We start from the raw sequence: 15,628 nt of genomic DNA, 5'->3' as shown, positions 1-15,628 counted from the left end.
ACAAGCCTGTTATTAAATAATTGCTCCCCAAGCAGCTACTTACCAACAGTGCCCAAGCCACTCCGAGCCTCCCTTTGCTAAGCTCAATAGCCCGAGCCGAGTGAGTCTATCAGCATGCGGCAGGTTTTCTAACCCTTTGATCATTCTTGGGGCTCTTCTCTGACCCCTCTCCCATCGATCCACCTCCTTCCTGACTGGTGGGCACCCGAACTGGGCACAGGGTCCCAGCTGCGGTCGTGCCAGGGCCAGACACAGAGGGGAAATACCCTCTTTGCTCCGACGGGAGATTCCCCTGTTTATGCAGCTCGGGATGGGGTTCGTGCTTTTGGCTGCAGCCTTGCACCGGGAGCTGATTCTCCACCAGGGTCCCTGAAGGAAAACTACACCAGAAACCCTCTGCCTGTCTGTGACCCTCGGATCGATCTATCTATCCCTCCATCCATCCATCCATCCAGCCCCATACACCCGAGCTATCTATCTATCCCCAGACAACCCCTCTATCTATCTATCTATCTATCTATCTATCTATTGATCCATCGCTCTCAGACACCCCCTAGCGCAGGGCCTAAGGTTCCAGCACCATTCCCTGGCCCTTGTGCCCTAGGGGAACGGTCGCTCTCGCTCACCATGGCATTTTTATATACTCTTCCTTCCTTCCTTCCTCCCTTCCTTCCTCCCTCAGCTGAAGAAAAGGCCCGTTTTTTTCACTTCTGCAGATGCAGCACCCGAGGTCCCGCAAGCCAGGCTGGATCTCACCCGGGCCCAGACGGGAGTCCTCCAAGGACAGGGAATAGGGTGGGGGTTCAGTAGGGGGTGTGCTCCCTCCACAATCCGTGCTGACCCCCAAACCCCATGACAATGCTGTGCTGCAGGGAGTTGGGTGAGGGGGGTCAGCAGGAGGTGCTCTTCAACTCTCAATCAGATCTGGGGCGGCGGGGGGGTTCATCGTCTCCTCTAAGCTGTTGTGCAGTGTTAAACTGCCATGATGCCTCACCCCAGAGGCAGCTGCATCTTACCGCTGGATGAGGGATCCCTGTATAAACAGCTGCCTGCCCCACTCCCGAGATGGCTGCACTTCTGTCCTGGATGAGGGATCTCTGAATAAACAGCTCCCTCCCCAAGGCCCAGAAGTGGCTGCATTTGAGTGATATTTATGAATAGTTTATAATGAGCTTTTGGCTCCTTTATGATGAAAGACACTAGCTGATCATCTTCCCAATCATTATTATTATTATCTTATTAGACCTGAAGTGCTAAAGTAAAATAAGCTTTTCCTAGGCTCAGCCCCAGTTAGACTTAGCTGACAATGACTGGTTTTAGATCAGTGCGTCAGTGGTACTGAAATATGTTAAACCATATGTTTAAACATAAACAATATGTTACTGATAAACCAACGGCCGTGGACACCAGTTTGGAAAAGTTTACTGAAGCCACTAGCCTGCTAAAAACTACCGGGAATTGTCAGTGACTCCTGGAGAACACAGACTCCTGGGTTCTGTTCCCAGCTCTCAGAAGGGAGGGAGGTCTAGTGGTTGGAGCAGGTGACCGGGAGTCAGGACTCCTGGGTTCTGTTCCCAGCTCTCAGAAGGGAGGGAGGTCTAGTGGTTGGAGCAGGTGACCGGGAGTCAGGACTCCTGGGTTCTGTTCCCAGCTCTCAGAAGGGAGGGAGGTCTAGTGGTTGGAGCAGGTGACCCAGAGTCAGGACTCCTGGGTTCTGTTCCCAGCTCTCAGAAGGGAGGGAGGTCTAGTGGTTGGAGCAGGTGACCGGGAGTCAGGACTCCTGGGTTCTGTTCCCAGCTCTCAGAAGGGAGGGAGGTCTAGTGGTTGGAGCAGGTGACCGGGAGTCAGGACTCCTGGGTTCTGTTCCCAGCTCTCAGAGGGGAGGGAGGTCTAGTGGTTGGAGCAGGTGACCGGGAGTCAGGACTCCTGGCTTTTGTTCCCAGCTCTCAGAAGGGAGGGAGGTCTAGTGGTTGGAGCAGGTGACCGGGAGTCAGGACTCCTGGGTTCTGTTCCCAGCTCTCAGAAGGGAGGGAGGTCTAGTGGTTGGAGCAGGTGACCGGGAGTCAGGACTCCTGGGTTCTGTTCCCAGCTCTCAGAAGGGAGGGAGGTCTAGTGGTTGGAGCAGGTGACCGGGAGCCAGGACTCCTGGGTTCTGTTCCCAGCTCTCAGAGGGGAGGGAGGTCTAGTGGTTGGAGCAGGTGACCCAGAGTCAGGACTCCTGGGTCCTGTTCCCAGATTGGGGAGGGGAGTGGGGTCTAGTGGTTAGAGGCGGTGACTGTGAGTCAGGGGTCCTGGGTTCTCTCCCCAGCTCTGGGAGGGGAGGGGAGTGGGGTCTAGTGGTTAGAGGAGGGGAGTGTGAGTCAGGGCTTCTGGGTTCTCTTCCTGGATTTGGAAGTGGAGCATGATTGGGTGGTTAAAGGGGGAAAGAGAGGCAGGACTCCTGGGTTCTTTCCCCTGTTGCGGACACACATAAATTGGCTCTCTGTCTCTCACACACACAGCCCACTGTCCTGACATCACACATATAAGCCAGTTCCTTTTTTATCACCCATCAGCACAAACGTTACCAGTTCCTTTTGACTCAGCTTGGCCGCAGATTCAGGTCCCGCCCCGGAGCCCACAGCCGAGAGCTTGTTCATGAGTTTTCTTTTCTTTCTCTCGTGCACAAGGACGCAAATGACCGTGGGGAAGCCAAGCCGAGGGATCTAGCAGCTGCATGTCGTGGGAGCGAGGTGGGGGAGTGTTTACACACCCTAGCTAACCCCAGCTTAGCTCGGCCATGAACAGAAAAGAGAGTAAGAGGTAAGCAGGAGGCTGAGTTGGTTCGCGTTGAAAGATGCTGGCTCCTGTCATCGGCTGGGGCTTTCCTTGTGGCCCTGGGCGGCTGTTTCAGTCTGCGTGGCTTCTCCTTTTCAGTCATTTCAGTAGCAATTCCCCCCACCCCCTCAAAACATCGTCTTTTCACTTCCCGAGATGGCGCTGCCAAAGGCTGGCCACATCCACAGCGAGCGGGCGGCGAAAGTCGCGCCTGGCCCCATGGAGGAATGCAGCCACCTCTGGGGTCGGGCACGGGAAAGGCTCTGCCATGTTCATGGAGCAGCCCGTGGCTCAGGAGGGCCAGCGCTTGCCGGGGGCCACTCAGAGCTCGGCTGGCCTGTCGCAGAAGGGCTGGTGAGAAGAGAGGGAGCGGCCTGACACTTGGCCGGCCAAGCCACCCACTTCGTAAGGATCTCAGCGCCCGCGGGGCCGGGGAGGTGGGTGAGCGTCTTCCGGGGATGTTGCTCAGGGAGGTTACAGTCGGCTTATGCCAGAGGACCCAACTTGAGGATGGATTGCAACCAGCGCCCCCTATAGGGGAAAGGGGGTCCCATTCCTACCCCCCCAGAGCCAGTCAGTCCCTGCCCTGGGGCCAGATCAGAGCCAGCGCCCCCTAGAGGGGAAGGGCCCCATGCCCCATTCCTGGTCCCCCCTGAGCCAGCCAGCCTCCCACCCTGGGGCTGGATGAGCAGTGTCCCCTAGAGAGGAAAGGGGGTCCTCATTTCTACCCCCCAGGGCCAGACAGTCCCCACCCTGGGGCCGAGAGGGGAAAGGCCTCATTTCCCATTCCCTGCACCCCACGAGCCAGCCGGTCCCCCCACAATCTTGTTCTCGGCAGTGGATTTAGTTGCCTGATGTTGCTGAGCATCTCAGGGCTTGCAGATTCCTGGGCAATCCTGGATGTAAGGGAAGGAAACTGCCCCCCATTTGCCCATGCCCAGGGCCTGTGCAGGGGTCCTGCCTCATTAGCACCTTACCCTTAAAGAGCCTGATGCCCCCAGGGATGGGGGCGCAGAGCTGCAGTGGGTGGCAGTGGGCACAGCTGGGGGAAATGTAGAGTCCACAGGTAAGTCACTTGAGTGAGGCGTGAGTGGAGGGAGAACCACTATGGCCAGAGAGTGGCGATGCTGGGTGCTCAGAGAGCTGGGTGCGTGGGTGGGTGCAGCTGTCCCACAGTTCGGAGGGTGGTTGCTTGTGGGCACCGGGCAGACAGTGGATTTGTTGATTGCAGTGGCTGTGGGGTTGGCTGGGTGGGTCATCAGACTGGCCATACGATGGGCTGGGTGGGTCATGGGACCGATCGTAGAGGTGGCTCGGTGGGCGGGGGGACTGGCCATAGAGGTGGCTGGATGGGCCAGGGGACCGGCCATAGAGGTGGCTGGATGGGCCTGGGGACTGGCTGTAGAGTGGGCTGCATGGGCTGGGGGACCGGCCATAGAGGTGGCTGGATGGGCCGTGGGACAGGCCGTAGAGTGGGCTGCATGGGGCAGGGGACCAGCCGTACATTTGGCTGCGTGGGCCGGGGGACCGGCAGTAGAGGTGGCTGGGTGGCCCGGGGACTAGCCATAGAGTTGGCTGGGTGGGCCGGGGGAGAGGCCGTAGAGGTGGCTGGGTGGGCCAGGGGACCGGCCGTAGAGGTGGCTGGATGGGCCAGGGGACCGGCCGTAGAGGTGGCTGGATGGGCCGGGGGACCGGCCGTAGAGTGGGCTGTGTGGGCTGGGGGACAGGCCGTAGAGTGGGCTGCGTGGGTGGGGGACTGGCCGTAGAGGTGGCTGGATGGGCCGGGGGACCGGCCGTAGAGGTGGCTGGATGGGCCAGGGGACCGGCCGTAGGGGTGGCTGGATGGGCCGGGGGACCGGCCGTAGAGTGGGCTGTGTGGGCTGGGGGACAGGCCGTAGAGTGGGCTGCGTGGGTGGGGGACTGGCCGTAGAGGTGGCTGGGTGGGCCAGGGGACCGGCCGTAGAGGTGGCTGGGTGGCCCGGGGACTAGCCATAGAGTTGGCTGGGTGGGCCGGGGGAGAGGCCGTAGAGGTGGCTGGGTGGGCCAGGGGACCGGCCGTAGAGGTGGCTGGATGGGCCGGGGGACCGGCCGTAGAGTGGGCTGTGTGGGCTGGGGGACAGGCCGTAGAGTGGGCTGCGTGGGCCGGGGCACTGGCCGTAGAGGTGGCTGGGTGGGCTGGGGGACCGGCTGGCTAAAGATCACTGAACTGATGGTAGAAGATGGTGACTCTTAGGGTACCTAGAACCTCAGCTAGAACCCGGAGAGAGAAAAGGTCCGTTACCTTCAAGCTCCTCCAGCATCTGGTATCTAGAGGGCCTAGAGGTGAGAGCAGGGGGCTGGGAGCCAGGACTCCTGGGTTCTATCCCTGGCTCTGGGAGGGGAGTGGGGTCCAGTGCTTAGAGTGGGGGGGTGCTGGGAGCCAGGACTCCTGGGTTCTATCCCTGGCTCTGGGAGGGGAGTGGGGTCCAGTGCTTAGAGTGGGGGGTGCTGGGAGCCAGGACTCCTGGGTTCTATCCCTGGCTCTGGGAGGGGAGTGGGGTCCAGTGGTTAGAGCAGGGAGGGCTGGGAGCCAGGACTGCTGGGTTCTATCCACAGCGCTGGGATGGGAGTGGGGTCCAGTGGTTAGAGCAGGGGGCTTGGCAGCACAGACAAAAGCCCCCCAAACCAGCAGGCGGTGTGAGCCTTCCCCGCAGTGCAGTCCTGTGGCATGGAAGGGCATTGGGCAAGAGGCGATGGAGGGGGAAGGGAATTGTTCTGGGCACCCCCCAGGTCCTCCCCGCTCAGCCAGCAGCCTGCCCACGGGGGGAGGTGGGGGCCTGGTGCTGTGGGCCATGGCGCAATGCGGCTGCTGGAAATGCAGAAGCAGGGCTGATGCCCCTGCCGGGAAAGGGGCAGGAAGCCACCCAGCTTTGCAGGCGCGGTAAGGCTGCAGGGGGTGAATTGGAACCAGGGCTGCTCCCCCCTCTGGGCACCCCGAGTTTGGGGTTGAGAGCGGCGCGTGGGGGCGGGGCAAATGCTGAGCCAAACAGTGCCAATGTGGAGCCAAATCCGTCGGATCCACTTGTGGGGTTAACACATAGAAACATGCTTAAAGCAGGGGCAGGAAGCCGGGACGCCTGGGTTCTATCCCAGCTCTGGGAGGGGAGTGGGGTCTAGTGGTTAGAGCAGGGGGGGCTGGGAGCCAGGGCTCCTGGGTTCTATCCCAGCTCTGGGAGGGGAGTGGGGGCTAGTGGTTAGAGCAGGGGGGCTGGGAGCCAGGGCTCCTGGGTTCTATCCCAGCTCTGGGAGGGGAGTGGGGTCTAGTGGTTAGAGCAGGGGGCTGGGAGCCAGGACTCCTGGGTTCTATCCCAGCTCTGGGAGGGGAGTGGGGTCTAGTGGTTAGAGCAGGGGGGCTGGGAGCCAGGACTCCTGGGTTCTATCCCAGCTCTGGAGGGGAGTGGGGTCTAGTGGTTAGAGCAGGGGGGCTGGGAGCCAGGACTCCTGGGTTCTATCCCAGCTCTGGGAGGGGAGCGGGGTCTAGTGGTTGTAAAGCACCCATGACAGTGGTGCCCGTCCGCTCCACATGCGTTGTCACGCAACCTGCGCTACTGATTACTCGTTACATTAAAGCCAGACCCCGCCCCCGGCTCTGGCCTGGCAAACCCTCCTCAGCCCTCTCTCTGGCATCAGCCAGGCGCCCCCAGCCTGGCATGTGCATGGCTTTGGGTCCCACAAGTCCCTCCTCCCACCCTGGGACTGGCTCCGTCGCCATGGGTGTCTCTGGTCCTCGCCGCGGGCCAGGGCGAACACCGGGCTGCCCAGCTACCGAGTCCCGTAGCGGGGCAGGGGGCTCTGGGGAAGACCCAGCCGGCGTGGGGCCCACATGCGGGGGCCCCAGGTCTGCCATGCCAGGGGAAGGGGCTGTGGGGCCTATTCTCCTGCCTCCGACAGAGCCAGCTTCGCACTTCCCCTTTCCTAGGCTCAGTTTCCCTTTTTCTGTTTTTCTTTTCGTTTGGCTTTCGCACCGCAAGAAGCCCAAGGGGGGGGGGCCAGGATCCAGGACTCCTGGGTTCTATCCTAGCTCGGGAGTCTGGGAGTGGGGTCGAGTGGTTAGAGTGGGGGGGCTGGGAGCCAGGACTCCTGGGTTCTATCCTAGCTCGGGAGTCTGGGAGTGGGGTCGAGTGGTTAGAGTGGGGGGGCTGGGAGCCAGGACTCCTGGGTTCTCTGCCTGGCTCTGGGAGGGGAGTGGGGTTTAGTGGTTAGAGCCGGGGTGCCTGGGAGGCAGAACGCTAGTTTGGTCCCGGGGCCTCAGCGGTCGCAGGACCTGGGCAGCAAGTGAGAAGTGACCCCCCGACTGGCCCCCTCCCTCTCAGGAAGTCGCGGGCAGAATGTCCCTGCCCCACCAGCCCCGGCTCCGGCTCCGGCAAGATCCGCCAGCGGCAGAACCGGCGTCGAATGACCTGCCCCACCCCCAGGGAGATCAACACGGTTATGGCCAGCCTGGCGCTGGGGGAGCTCACCAAGACCTGCAGCCTGGAGCAGCTCATCGAGAAATGTCTCAACTCCTTCGGTAAGGGGGCTGCCCCCGCCCCCAGCTCTGCCGGTGCCCCTCACTCCCGACCCGCAGCCCTGGGCTCCCCCCGCCCCCAGCTCTGCCGGTGCCCCTCACTCCCGACCCGCAGCCCTGGGCTCCCCCCGCCCCCAGCTCTGCCGGTGCCCCTCACTCCCGACCCGCAGCCCTGGGCTCCCCGCGCCCCAGCTCTGCCGGTGCCCCTCACTCCCGACCCGCAGCCCCCTGCCCTGACAGGTACACCCACTACCCACGGAGGAGAAGGGCTGAGAGCGGCCAACTCGTGACTCCCAATGGGGTGGAATCCAGCTGCCCCGTTCCATGCGGCAAATGTCCCCCCTGCCCCCATTAACATTCCTCACGGCCCCCTGCCCTCCCCCCGGTGCCATTAACCCTTCCCCTGCCGTTGCCTCCCCAGGCCCGGACGGAACCCTGTGCCGTAGCGACTACACGGTGAACATGACCCTGACCGTCCACAGCTGGGTGGTGCCCTCGGCTGACCTCGCCCGCCACCTCCTGGCGCTATATCCTCCCCCTGCGGCCCGGCCCTCCCCCCTGGGGTCCCCAGGCCAGGCCGGGAGCTCCCGGTGCAGCGGGCGGGAGGGGGGCTGAGGTCAGACTGGGGCAGGGATGGGTCTCTGGGTGCTCAGCGGTGCCCCCCTCTGGCTGGGCTGGGAGCTGCCCTGATGGGGGCGGGGGGACGGGACGTGGGGGGTTCACCCCCAGCAGGGGGGGCTGTGTGGGCAGCAGCAAGCCGGGGGTGGCAGGGGAGCTCTCAGGACTCCTGGGTTCTATTCCCGGGGATTCCAAGGGGGGATGGAGCCTTAACTCGGAGCCACCTACCGGGAGGCGTCTGGGGAGGATCAGATGGAAAGACGCCAACGGATCTGCAACTTCGTCAGGTGAGAGCCCCCTGCGCCCTCCATCCCCCCACTGCTCCCCCCATCCCTCCCATCCCCCCACTGCTCCTGTGGCCCTGCAAAGTTCCCCCCTGCCCCCCTACCCCCCATCCATCCACTGCTTCCCCTGCACCTCCAACCCTTAATCGCCCCACTGCTCCCCCCGCCCCCGCACTCTCCCCCCACTGCTCCCCTGCACTGCTCCACCCGTGCCCCCATCCCCCCACTGCTCAGCCCACCCCCGCACTACTCCCCTGACCCCACCCACCAACATTCCCCATCCCTCCAATGCACCCCGTTCCCGCAGCGCTCCCCCAACGCTCCTTGCCCCTCCCCGGGAGTGCCTGTGCGGGGGTGGCCTGCAGCCGATGCCCTAACCCTGCCCCATGTTTCCCGCCCCCCCGCCCAGGTACTGGATCACGCATCACCCCGAGGCCTTTCGCCTGGAGCCCCAGCTGGAGGAGGCCATGGGCGAGCTCTGGCAAGCCGTGCAGGCCGAGGGTCACGGGCACTGCCAGCCAGCGGACACGACCCACATGTAAGGATGGGCCCTGCCCAGCCACCCCTGCTCCCTGCCTCCCCTTTCCCTGCATCGCTGCGCTGCCCACAGGGCGTGTGTGCCCAGGTGTCTGGAGATGGTAGGAGTGCGTAGGTGGCTGGGGCTGGGCATGGATGGGTGTGTTTGTTCACATGGGGGAGCATGCATGGGTGTGCACAGGTGAGTGTGTTTGTGCACGGGGCGTGAGTGTGCATGGGCACTTGGGGATGTCTGCACCGGTGTATGGGGCATGCACAAGTGAGTGTGTTTGTGCACAGGGCGTGAGTGTGCATGGGCACATGGGGGTTTGTGCACCGGTTTGTGGGGCATGCACAAGTGAGTGTGTTTGTGCATGGTGTGCAGGGTGTACACAAGTGAGTGTGTGCATGGGGTGTGGGTGTGCACGGGCACCTGCAGGGGTGTGCACAGACAGGGGGTGATTGTGTGGGCGCCGCACCTCTGCCCCTCTAACCTGCTCCCCTCCCTCCCCCCACCCCAGCTGGACCCGCAAGGTCAGCTACCAGAGCAGCCCCGGCTGCAACAAGAAGCGGAAAGTGTCTCTGCTCTTCGACCACCTGGACGCGGCGGAGCTGGCCGAGCACCTCAGCTACCTGGAGTTCAAAGCTTTCTGCCGCATCTCGGTGAGCGCACTTCCCCCGGGCCCTGCGCCTCGCCTGCCTCCTGCCACCCCCCTTCCTCTGCAGCCTCCCCTGGCCCGCCCGCCCCGCAGCCCCCGCCTCTTTGGGGCAAATAGCTGTACCGAGCTGCGGTCGCTCTAAGCTCCTGCTGGAGGCATTTAGCAGCGCTGGAAAGAGGAAGAGAGTCAGGAGAAATCCCACCTTTCACACCAGCCCCTGGGCCTCGGCCAGCTCTGCCTCCCCAGCTCTGAGAGCGGCAGAGTAGATCCCACCACTCACCCCAGCTCCTGGAGAGCAGCTCAATAGATCCCACGGCTGACACCAGCCCCTGGGCCTCGGCCGGCTCTGCCTCCCCAGCTCTGAGAGCGGCAGAGTAGATCCCACCACTCACCCCAGCTCCTGGAGAGCAGCTCAATAGATCCCACTGCTGACACCAGCCCCTGGGCCTCGGCCAGCTCTGGCTCCCTGGGTCGGAGGGTGGCTCAGTGCAGCGGCTGCCTTGGTTGCTGAGCTCTCCTCTGTCTCTCCCGCTCTCCCCACCGCTCCGGGCAGTGCCTGGATTACAGGAGCTACGTGCTGCAGGGCTCCGTGCAGGAAAACCTGGCCCTGGAACGCTCCGTGGCCCTTTGCAACAGCATCTCCCAGTGGGTGCAGGTCATGATCCTCAACCGGCCCACGCCGCAGCAGCGAGCCGAGGTCTTCACCAAGTTCATCCGCGTCACGCAGGTGAGGGTGCCCTCCCGCTAGCTGCCACCAGGGGCGCTGCGGCAGGGGGCTGGGGGCTGAAAGGGGCACTGTGGGGAAGGGGGGGGGCGCAGGGTCCAAGACTCTTTCACAAAGCAGGTCCAGGAGGGGTGGGGGAATCAGGGTGTGCCGGGGGGGGCGAGTGTGACTGCACGGAGGTGGGGGTGACAGTGCCGATGGATGGGGGTGTGCACTGGTGTGAGCACGCGTGGGTGAAAGTGCAGGCGAGTGTGCATGGGCTGCACGCAGGAAGGCACAGGTGTGCGCAGGTGCCCATCTATGCGTGCGTGCGAGCGACCGTGCGAGGCTGCGCGCGTGCAAGAAAATACTCGTGTGTGCGTGCAAGTGTGCACATGTGAGCGGGCACGTGAGACCGCAGGGGCCTGGGGGGGTCGGAAGCCTGAGCCCGACGGGGGAGGGGGAACTGGGCCAGCTGCCTGACACCCCCCAACTCTCTGCCCCCCAGAAGCTGCGCCAGCTGCAGAATTTCAACACGCTGATGGCGGTGCTGGGCGGGCTTTGCCACAGCGCCATCTCCCGCCTCAAGGACACCCACGCCCAGCTGCCGCAGGAGGTCACCAAGGTGGGCCCCGGCCGCCCCTCGCACCCCCCGCCCTGCGCGTCTTCACAGCCCTCCCCCTGCAACTGGCTGTGGGCCCCGCGGCCTGCGAGCGGGGGGGCTCTGCCCAGGGAGTGGAGGGCGTTGGGCGTCTCCAAGCTGCCCCCCCCAGGGCCATTTCTCCTCCCCCGCCTCCGCAGAGCTGGGGGCGAGGGGCAGGCTGCCTGATCTCTGACCCTCTGGCCTCCCCCCGCCCTACCCCCCCCAGGTGCTGGCGGAGATGACCGAGCTGCTGTCCTCCTGCTGCAACTACAGTGCCTACCGGCGGGCCTACGGCGAGTGCGCCGGGTTCAAGATCCCCATCGTGGGGGTGCACCTCAAGGACCTGGTGTCCCTGCACGAGGCGCTGCCCGACCGCGTGGGGGGCCAGCTGAACCTCAGCAAGCTGCAGGGCCTCTACCAGCAGGCATTGGAGCTGCGGGCTCTGCAGCAGGCCGCGCCGCCCTTCAAGGCCAACAAGGACCTGGTGCACCTGCTCACGGTGAGCCCCCTGCCAGGCGTGCCAGAGCGCGGGCGTGGGGGTGAGCGAGGACAGGGCCAGGTGTGCGAGGTCTGGCGTGCCAGATGTCTGGGTCAGGTGTGCAGAAGAATGGGGGGGAGGTGTGGAAGGGGGTGGGCGAGGGGTGGTGGTGCAAGGTGTGTGGAAGGCCAGGGTCAAATGTGCAGGAGGCCGGGGCTGGGTGTTCAATGGGCAGAAGCGTGCAAGGGTGGGAGTGCAAGAAGGTGCAAGGCAGGTGTTCAAGGGGGGGCGCAGGTGCAAGGGGACTCAGGAGGGGTGGGGCTTGGGGGAATGCCCCAGATCTCCCCTTCCCCCTCCCTCGGCCCAGCCTGCCAGTCGCAGGGCTGCCCCGCAGGGAGCAGTGGGTCAGGGGCACTGGCTAGCTTCCACCGCCCCACGTGCAAACACGCGCACACGCTGTGCCCAGCGAGCTGAGCGTGGTGACACACACACACCTGCCAGCAGGGAACAGTGGTGCAATTGCACAACTCCCCCCCCCCCCCCGGTGCCATGGCATGACTGCACCCCGTGCAAATGGCTCTGCCCCCGGCCAGCAGGGGGCAGCGATCTCAGCCCCTTACGCCCTCCCCGGTAGGTATGGGGAGGTCGTTCCCAGTGGGACCCTGCCCCCCAAGCCTCTAACCCCCTTCTCTGCCCCTCCCCGCAGCTCTCCCTTGACCTGTACTATACGGACGATGAAATCTACCAGCTCTCCTATGCCCGGGAACCCCGCTGCCCCAAGTCCCTGGTAAGCTGTGGGGGGAGCTGAACCGGGACCCCCCCCCACCCTCCTCTCCCTGTTTCGAGGCACTCGTGTCTGACCCTTTCTTCTGCCCTCCCGCAGCTGGCCACACCCTTCAAACCCCCCGTGGTGGTGGAGTGGGCGCCGGGCGTGGCCCCGAAGCCGGACCGGCTCACCATCAGCAAACACGTCCAGCAGATGGTGAAGGTGAGCCAGGTGCCCCCGCCTCAGCGCAGCCCCCTTCGGGCAGCCTAACACGGCCGGTAGCTGCCTGCCCCCAAGCCAGCTGGGGGGCACCTGCCCTGCGCCAAGGCCCCAGCTGGGTGTGGGGTTTGTTTGCCACGTGTGTTGGGCAGGTGTGTAGTTGCCCAGGGTGTGGGTCACTCCCTGCAGGGGCCGGGGGTCACGCTGCCCAATGGCCGGGCGGGGGGCACAGTGCCACCCCGCTCTGCATGACACCCATTCCCCTCCCAGGGCAGAAGGCCAAAGGCATCAATTGGCTGTAGCCAGACCCACCAGGGCCGAGCCCCACACGGGCCGGGGCTGGCACCTGCCCGGACACAGCTCCTCTTACTGCCCTGTGTGCTGGGCCCAGCCCCTGGGCAGTCAATGCTGCCCCAAGGCCTAGAAGGGGCAGGACTCAAACCTGGGACCTTCAGGGGAGCAGCTCCCCTGTTATCCCTTTATATGGACCAGCCCCTGGGGGAGTCGCTGCCCAGGCACGGCCACCGGCAGCCTGTCTCAGGGGAGGGGGGCACACTCAGGACCATATAGGATCCACCACCACCCCCGGCGGGCAAAGGGGGGTATCCGTCCATTTGATGCCGAGATACAAAGCAATTCCCCCCAGCCACACCCCACCCCGAAGGGCTGACAGGTCAGAACGGGGTGCCACCCTAGATCGGGGCGGGTGGGGGGGAGAAGGGCTGCCAGTGGGTATTGGGGCCAGGCGTGGGGATGGGCTTACGTTGCCGCTGGCTAATGCCCCCCCCTCCCCCACAGTCTGTATTTAAGAATTACGACCAGGACCAGCGCGGCTGCATCTCCCAAGAGGACTTTGAAAAGATTGTGGCCAGTTTCCCCTTCTCCTTCTACGGCCTGGGGAAAGACCAGTGAGTATGTGCCGGGAGGGGGGCTGGGAGCCAGGACTCCTGGGTTCTGTCCCTGGCTCTGGGAGGGGAGTGGGGTCTAGTGGTTACCGCAGGGGGGCCTGGGAGCCAGGAGTCCTGGGTTCTAACCCCAGCTCTGACTCACTGCAAGTTGCTCCTTGGCTCCATGCCTCAATTTCCCCCGCAAGGCCCCTTTGTCAGTATCACTCCCCCCCCCCCCCCCCCGCCCCACTTCCAAGGCAGCCCCCTCACTGTCCCGTTCCCGTCCCGGCAGCGAGGGACCCTACAGCCGCCAGGAGCTCACCGACTACTTCATGCGGGCCTGCGCCGTCTTCTCCAAGCTTGGCCTCGGCTTCCTGCACGACTTCCAGGAGGCCACCTTCAAGAAACCCACCTTCTGCCATAGCTGCAATGGCTTCGTAAGTGACCCTGGCCCCCAGCGCCCCCCAGCAGCCAGGACAGGGGTGCCCCAAATCCCAGGGCTGCCAGAGACCCTGCCCCACAGCACCCCCTGGCAGCCAGGAAAGGGTGGGGGGTACTTTAAACCCCAGCTGGGCCAAAGACCCTGCCCCCACAGTGCCCCCCCAGGTGGCCAGGAAAGGGAATGCACCAAATATCTGCTGCTCTACAGCCACCCCCACTAAGAATCCTGCCCCACGTCACTCTCCCAGGGGGCAGCACTGGGGGAGGTTAACCCCCCACCCAACTCCCCCTAGTCATCCCCTATATTTGTGGACACTGCCAGTGTGTGTGTGGGGGTCCAGACCCAACAATCCCCCAATTGCAAAATCCCCTCCCCCCTTCACAGGGACAGTGCAACACTCCCCCCCCCGCCCCCAAAAAAGGCCCAGCTAACAGGCTCCGCTCTCTCTCCTCTAGCTCTGGGGTGTCTCCAAGCAGGGGTACAGATGTCGGGGTAAGTGCAGCCCCGATGGGGCAACATGTGTGGGGAGAATGTTGGTAATAGGGCTAGGGAGAAGCAGAGGGCCCATGGGACTAAGCAGCCCCCAGGGTGGAGCGTGCATGTCCGTCTGTCTACTGAGCGCTGCCCCCTGCTGGCTGGAGATAGAACTGCACAGCTGTGTGTCCTGAGCCCTGCACTGCTCACGGCGGAGGGGGATTCTCCTGGCACTACGGGGGTGGGGGGGTGGGGTAATGCCAGGCCCCCCAGCTTAGGTCACGTATCGTGTATCCCCCCCCCCAGACTGTGGCATGATCTGCCACAAGCAGTGCAAGGACCTGGTGGAGCTGGAGTGCAAGAAGAGGTTCCACGCCAGAGCCCCAGAGGGGGGCACGCCCCATGCCGCCACACAGCACCCCAGCTCAGGTACCGTTACCCCCCACCAACAATGGAGCAGTCTATCCCCCCTGCCCTCACCAGGACAGTGGAACCACCCGTGGGCCTCCCCTCTTCCCCCCAAGGCCGTGGACCTCCCCGGGGCATGACCCATTTTAAATGGCCACAAGCATGTTAACACTCCCCCCCACCCCCTGCTTCCTACTGTCTTCCCCCCCACTTCCAGAGAGTGGCACAGTCCATGGCCAGCCCCATTTAAAGGGCCCCCTCTCCACCTGTTCTCCCCCGGGGCTGGGTCAGTGGATCTCCCCCCACTCCCGGCAGTGGCACAGCCTGTGGCCTGCCCCAGTTAAAGGGCCCCCTCTCCCCACGGCAGGCTCGGAGGAAGAGGCCTTCCCCTTCCCCCCGGTGGGCGAGCCGGCGGAGGAGCGGGCCGTGGTGCTGGCGGGGGTGCCAGCTGGCCGGCGGCGGACTCGGGACGCCTGGACGCAGACGGACGACGCCAGCCCCACAGCGGAGGGCTCCGAGCCCCACGGCGGGGTGGGCGGCTGCAGCAGGGACCAGAAGCTCCTGGAGCACCTGCAGGAGCTGGAGAAGGTGAGACCCCCAAAACAGGGGTACGATGGGGGGAGGGGGGGGCTTTGGAGACCCCCCTCCCGCAGGGGCTGGGGATGCAAATGGGGCCACCCACGGGTGGAGGTGGCTGGGACTAAAGGGGGCTTCCCTTGCACAGCTGTGCAGGGTCCCTGCCCCCCCCCACCCCACCCCACCGCACCCCACCGCTCTGCTCCCCCCCCCGCAGGAGCGGAACCGGCTGCTGCTGGAGAACATCGGGCTGCACTGCCGCAACGCCCAGCTGGAGGTGGAGAACGGGCGGCTGCTGACGGGCGAGGCCGAGGGGCGCCTGGGCAAGGCGGAGGAGGGGGGCCACGGCCAGGCTTCGCTCACCCTGCTCCTGGAAGGGATGGACTCCCTGCACCTGCGGCATGACTCCAAGGCCTGAGCCGGCCGGACTCGCCCGCCTCTCCCGGCGCCGCCGAGGGACTCAAAGCCGGCGGCGCGACCCCAAGCCCTCGGGCCCCAGCAAGCCAGGCTGGGCAGCCTGGCTCCCGGACTGTACCTGGGCATGGCCCCAATAAAGGGAATGCGTCTTTGTCGAGCCGGGCCTGGGCTAGGC

The 15,628-nt window shown here is 64.4% G+C and overlaps 2 protein-coding genes across 2 annotated transcripts in view; one reads left to right on the top strand and one right to left on the bottom strand.

Annotated features, from left to right (window-relative positions):
- Positions 1–3,087, bottom strand: part of LOC144929789 (uncharacterized) — a 16,011-nt gene extending 12,924 nt beyond the window's left edge. Inside the window, exon 1 of the mRNA XM_078850351.1 lies at positions 2,568–3,087. The gene's annotated coding sequence lies outside the window, so the exon portion shown is untranslated. The remainder of the gene's footprint in view (positions 1–2,567) is intronic.
- RASGRP4 (RAS guanyl releasing protein 4) lies at positions 2,569–15,628 on the top strand. Its single transcript, XM_078850112.1, has 17 exons — positions 2,569–2,802; positions 7,170–7,366; positions 7,785–7,890; positions 8,206–8,268; positions 8,675–8,803; positions 9,303–9,444; positions 9,994–10,167; positions 10,652–10,768; positions 11,013–11,285; positions 11,971–12,051; positions 12,148–12,252; positions 13,048–13,157; positions 13,429–13,573; positions 14,034–14,070; positions 14,359–14,481; positions 14,828–15,048; positions 15,254–15,628. The coding sequence occupies exons 1-17, from the start codon at positions 2,780–2,782 to the stop codon at positions 15,452–15,454; spliced, it is 2,247 nt and encodes a 748-aa protein (XP_078706238.1). The 5' UTR covers positions 2,569–2,779; the 3' UTR covers positions 15,455–15,628.

This window comes from Lepidochelys kempii, chromosome 23, assembly GCF_965140285.1.
Source record: "Lepidochelys kempii isolate rLepKem1 chromosome 23, rLepKem1.hap1, whole genome shotgun sequence".
Taxonomy (NCBI): domain Eukaryota; kingdom Metazoa; phylum Chordata; order Testudines; family Cheloniidae; genus Lepidochelys; species Lepidochelys kempii.
The sequence above is the reverse complement of the archived record's forward strand: the minus strand, read 5'-3'. Positions and strand labels throughout refer to the sequence as shown.

Excerpts from the sequence above, each read along its gene's own strand:
- RASGRP4 (XM_078850112.1), top strand. The coding sequence starts at position 2,780 with ATGAACAGAAAAGAGAGTAAGAG. Across the intron at positions 12,052-12,147 it reads CCCGCTGCCCCAAGTCCCTG|CTGGCCACACCCTTCAAACC; the intron begins GTAAGCTGTGGG and ends GCCCTCCCGCAG. Across the intron at positions 14,482-14,827 it reads CACACAGCACCCCAGCTCAG|GCTCGGAGGAAGAGGCCTTC; the intron begins GTACCGTTACCC and ends TCCCCACGGCAG.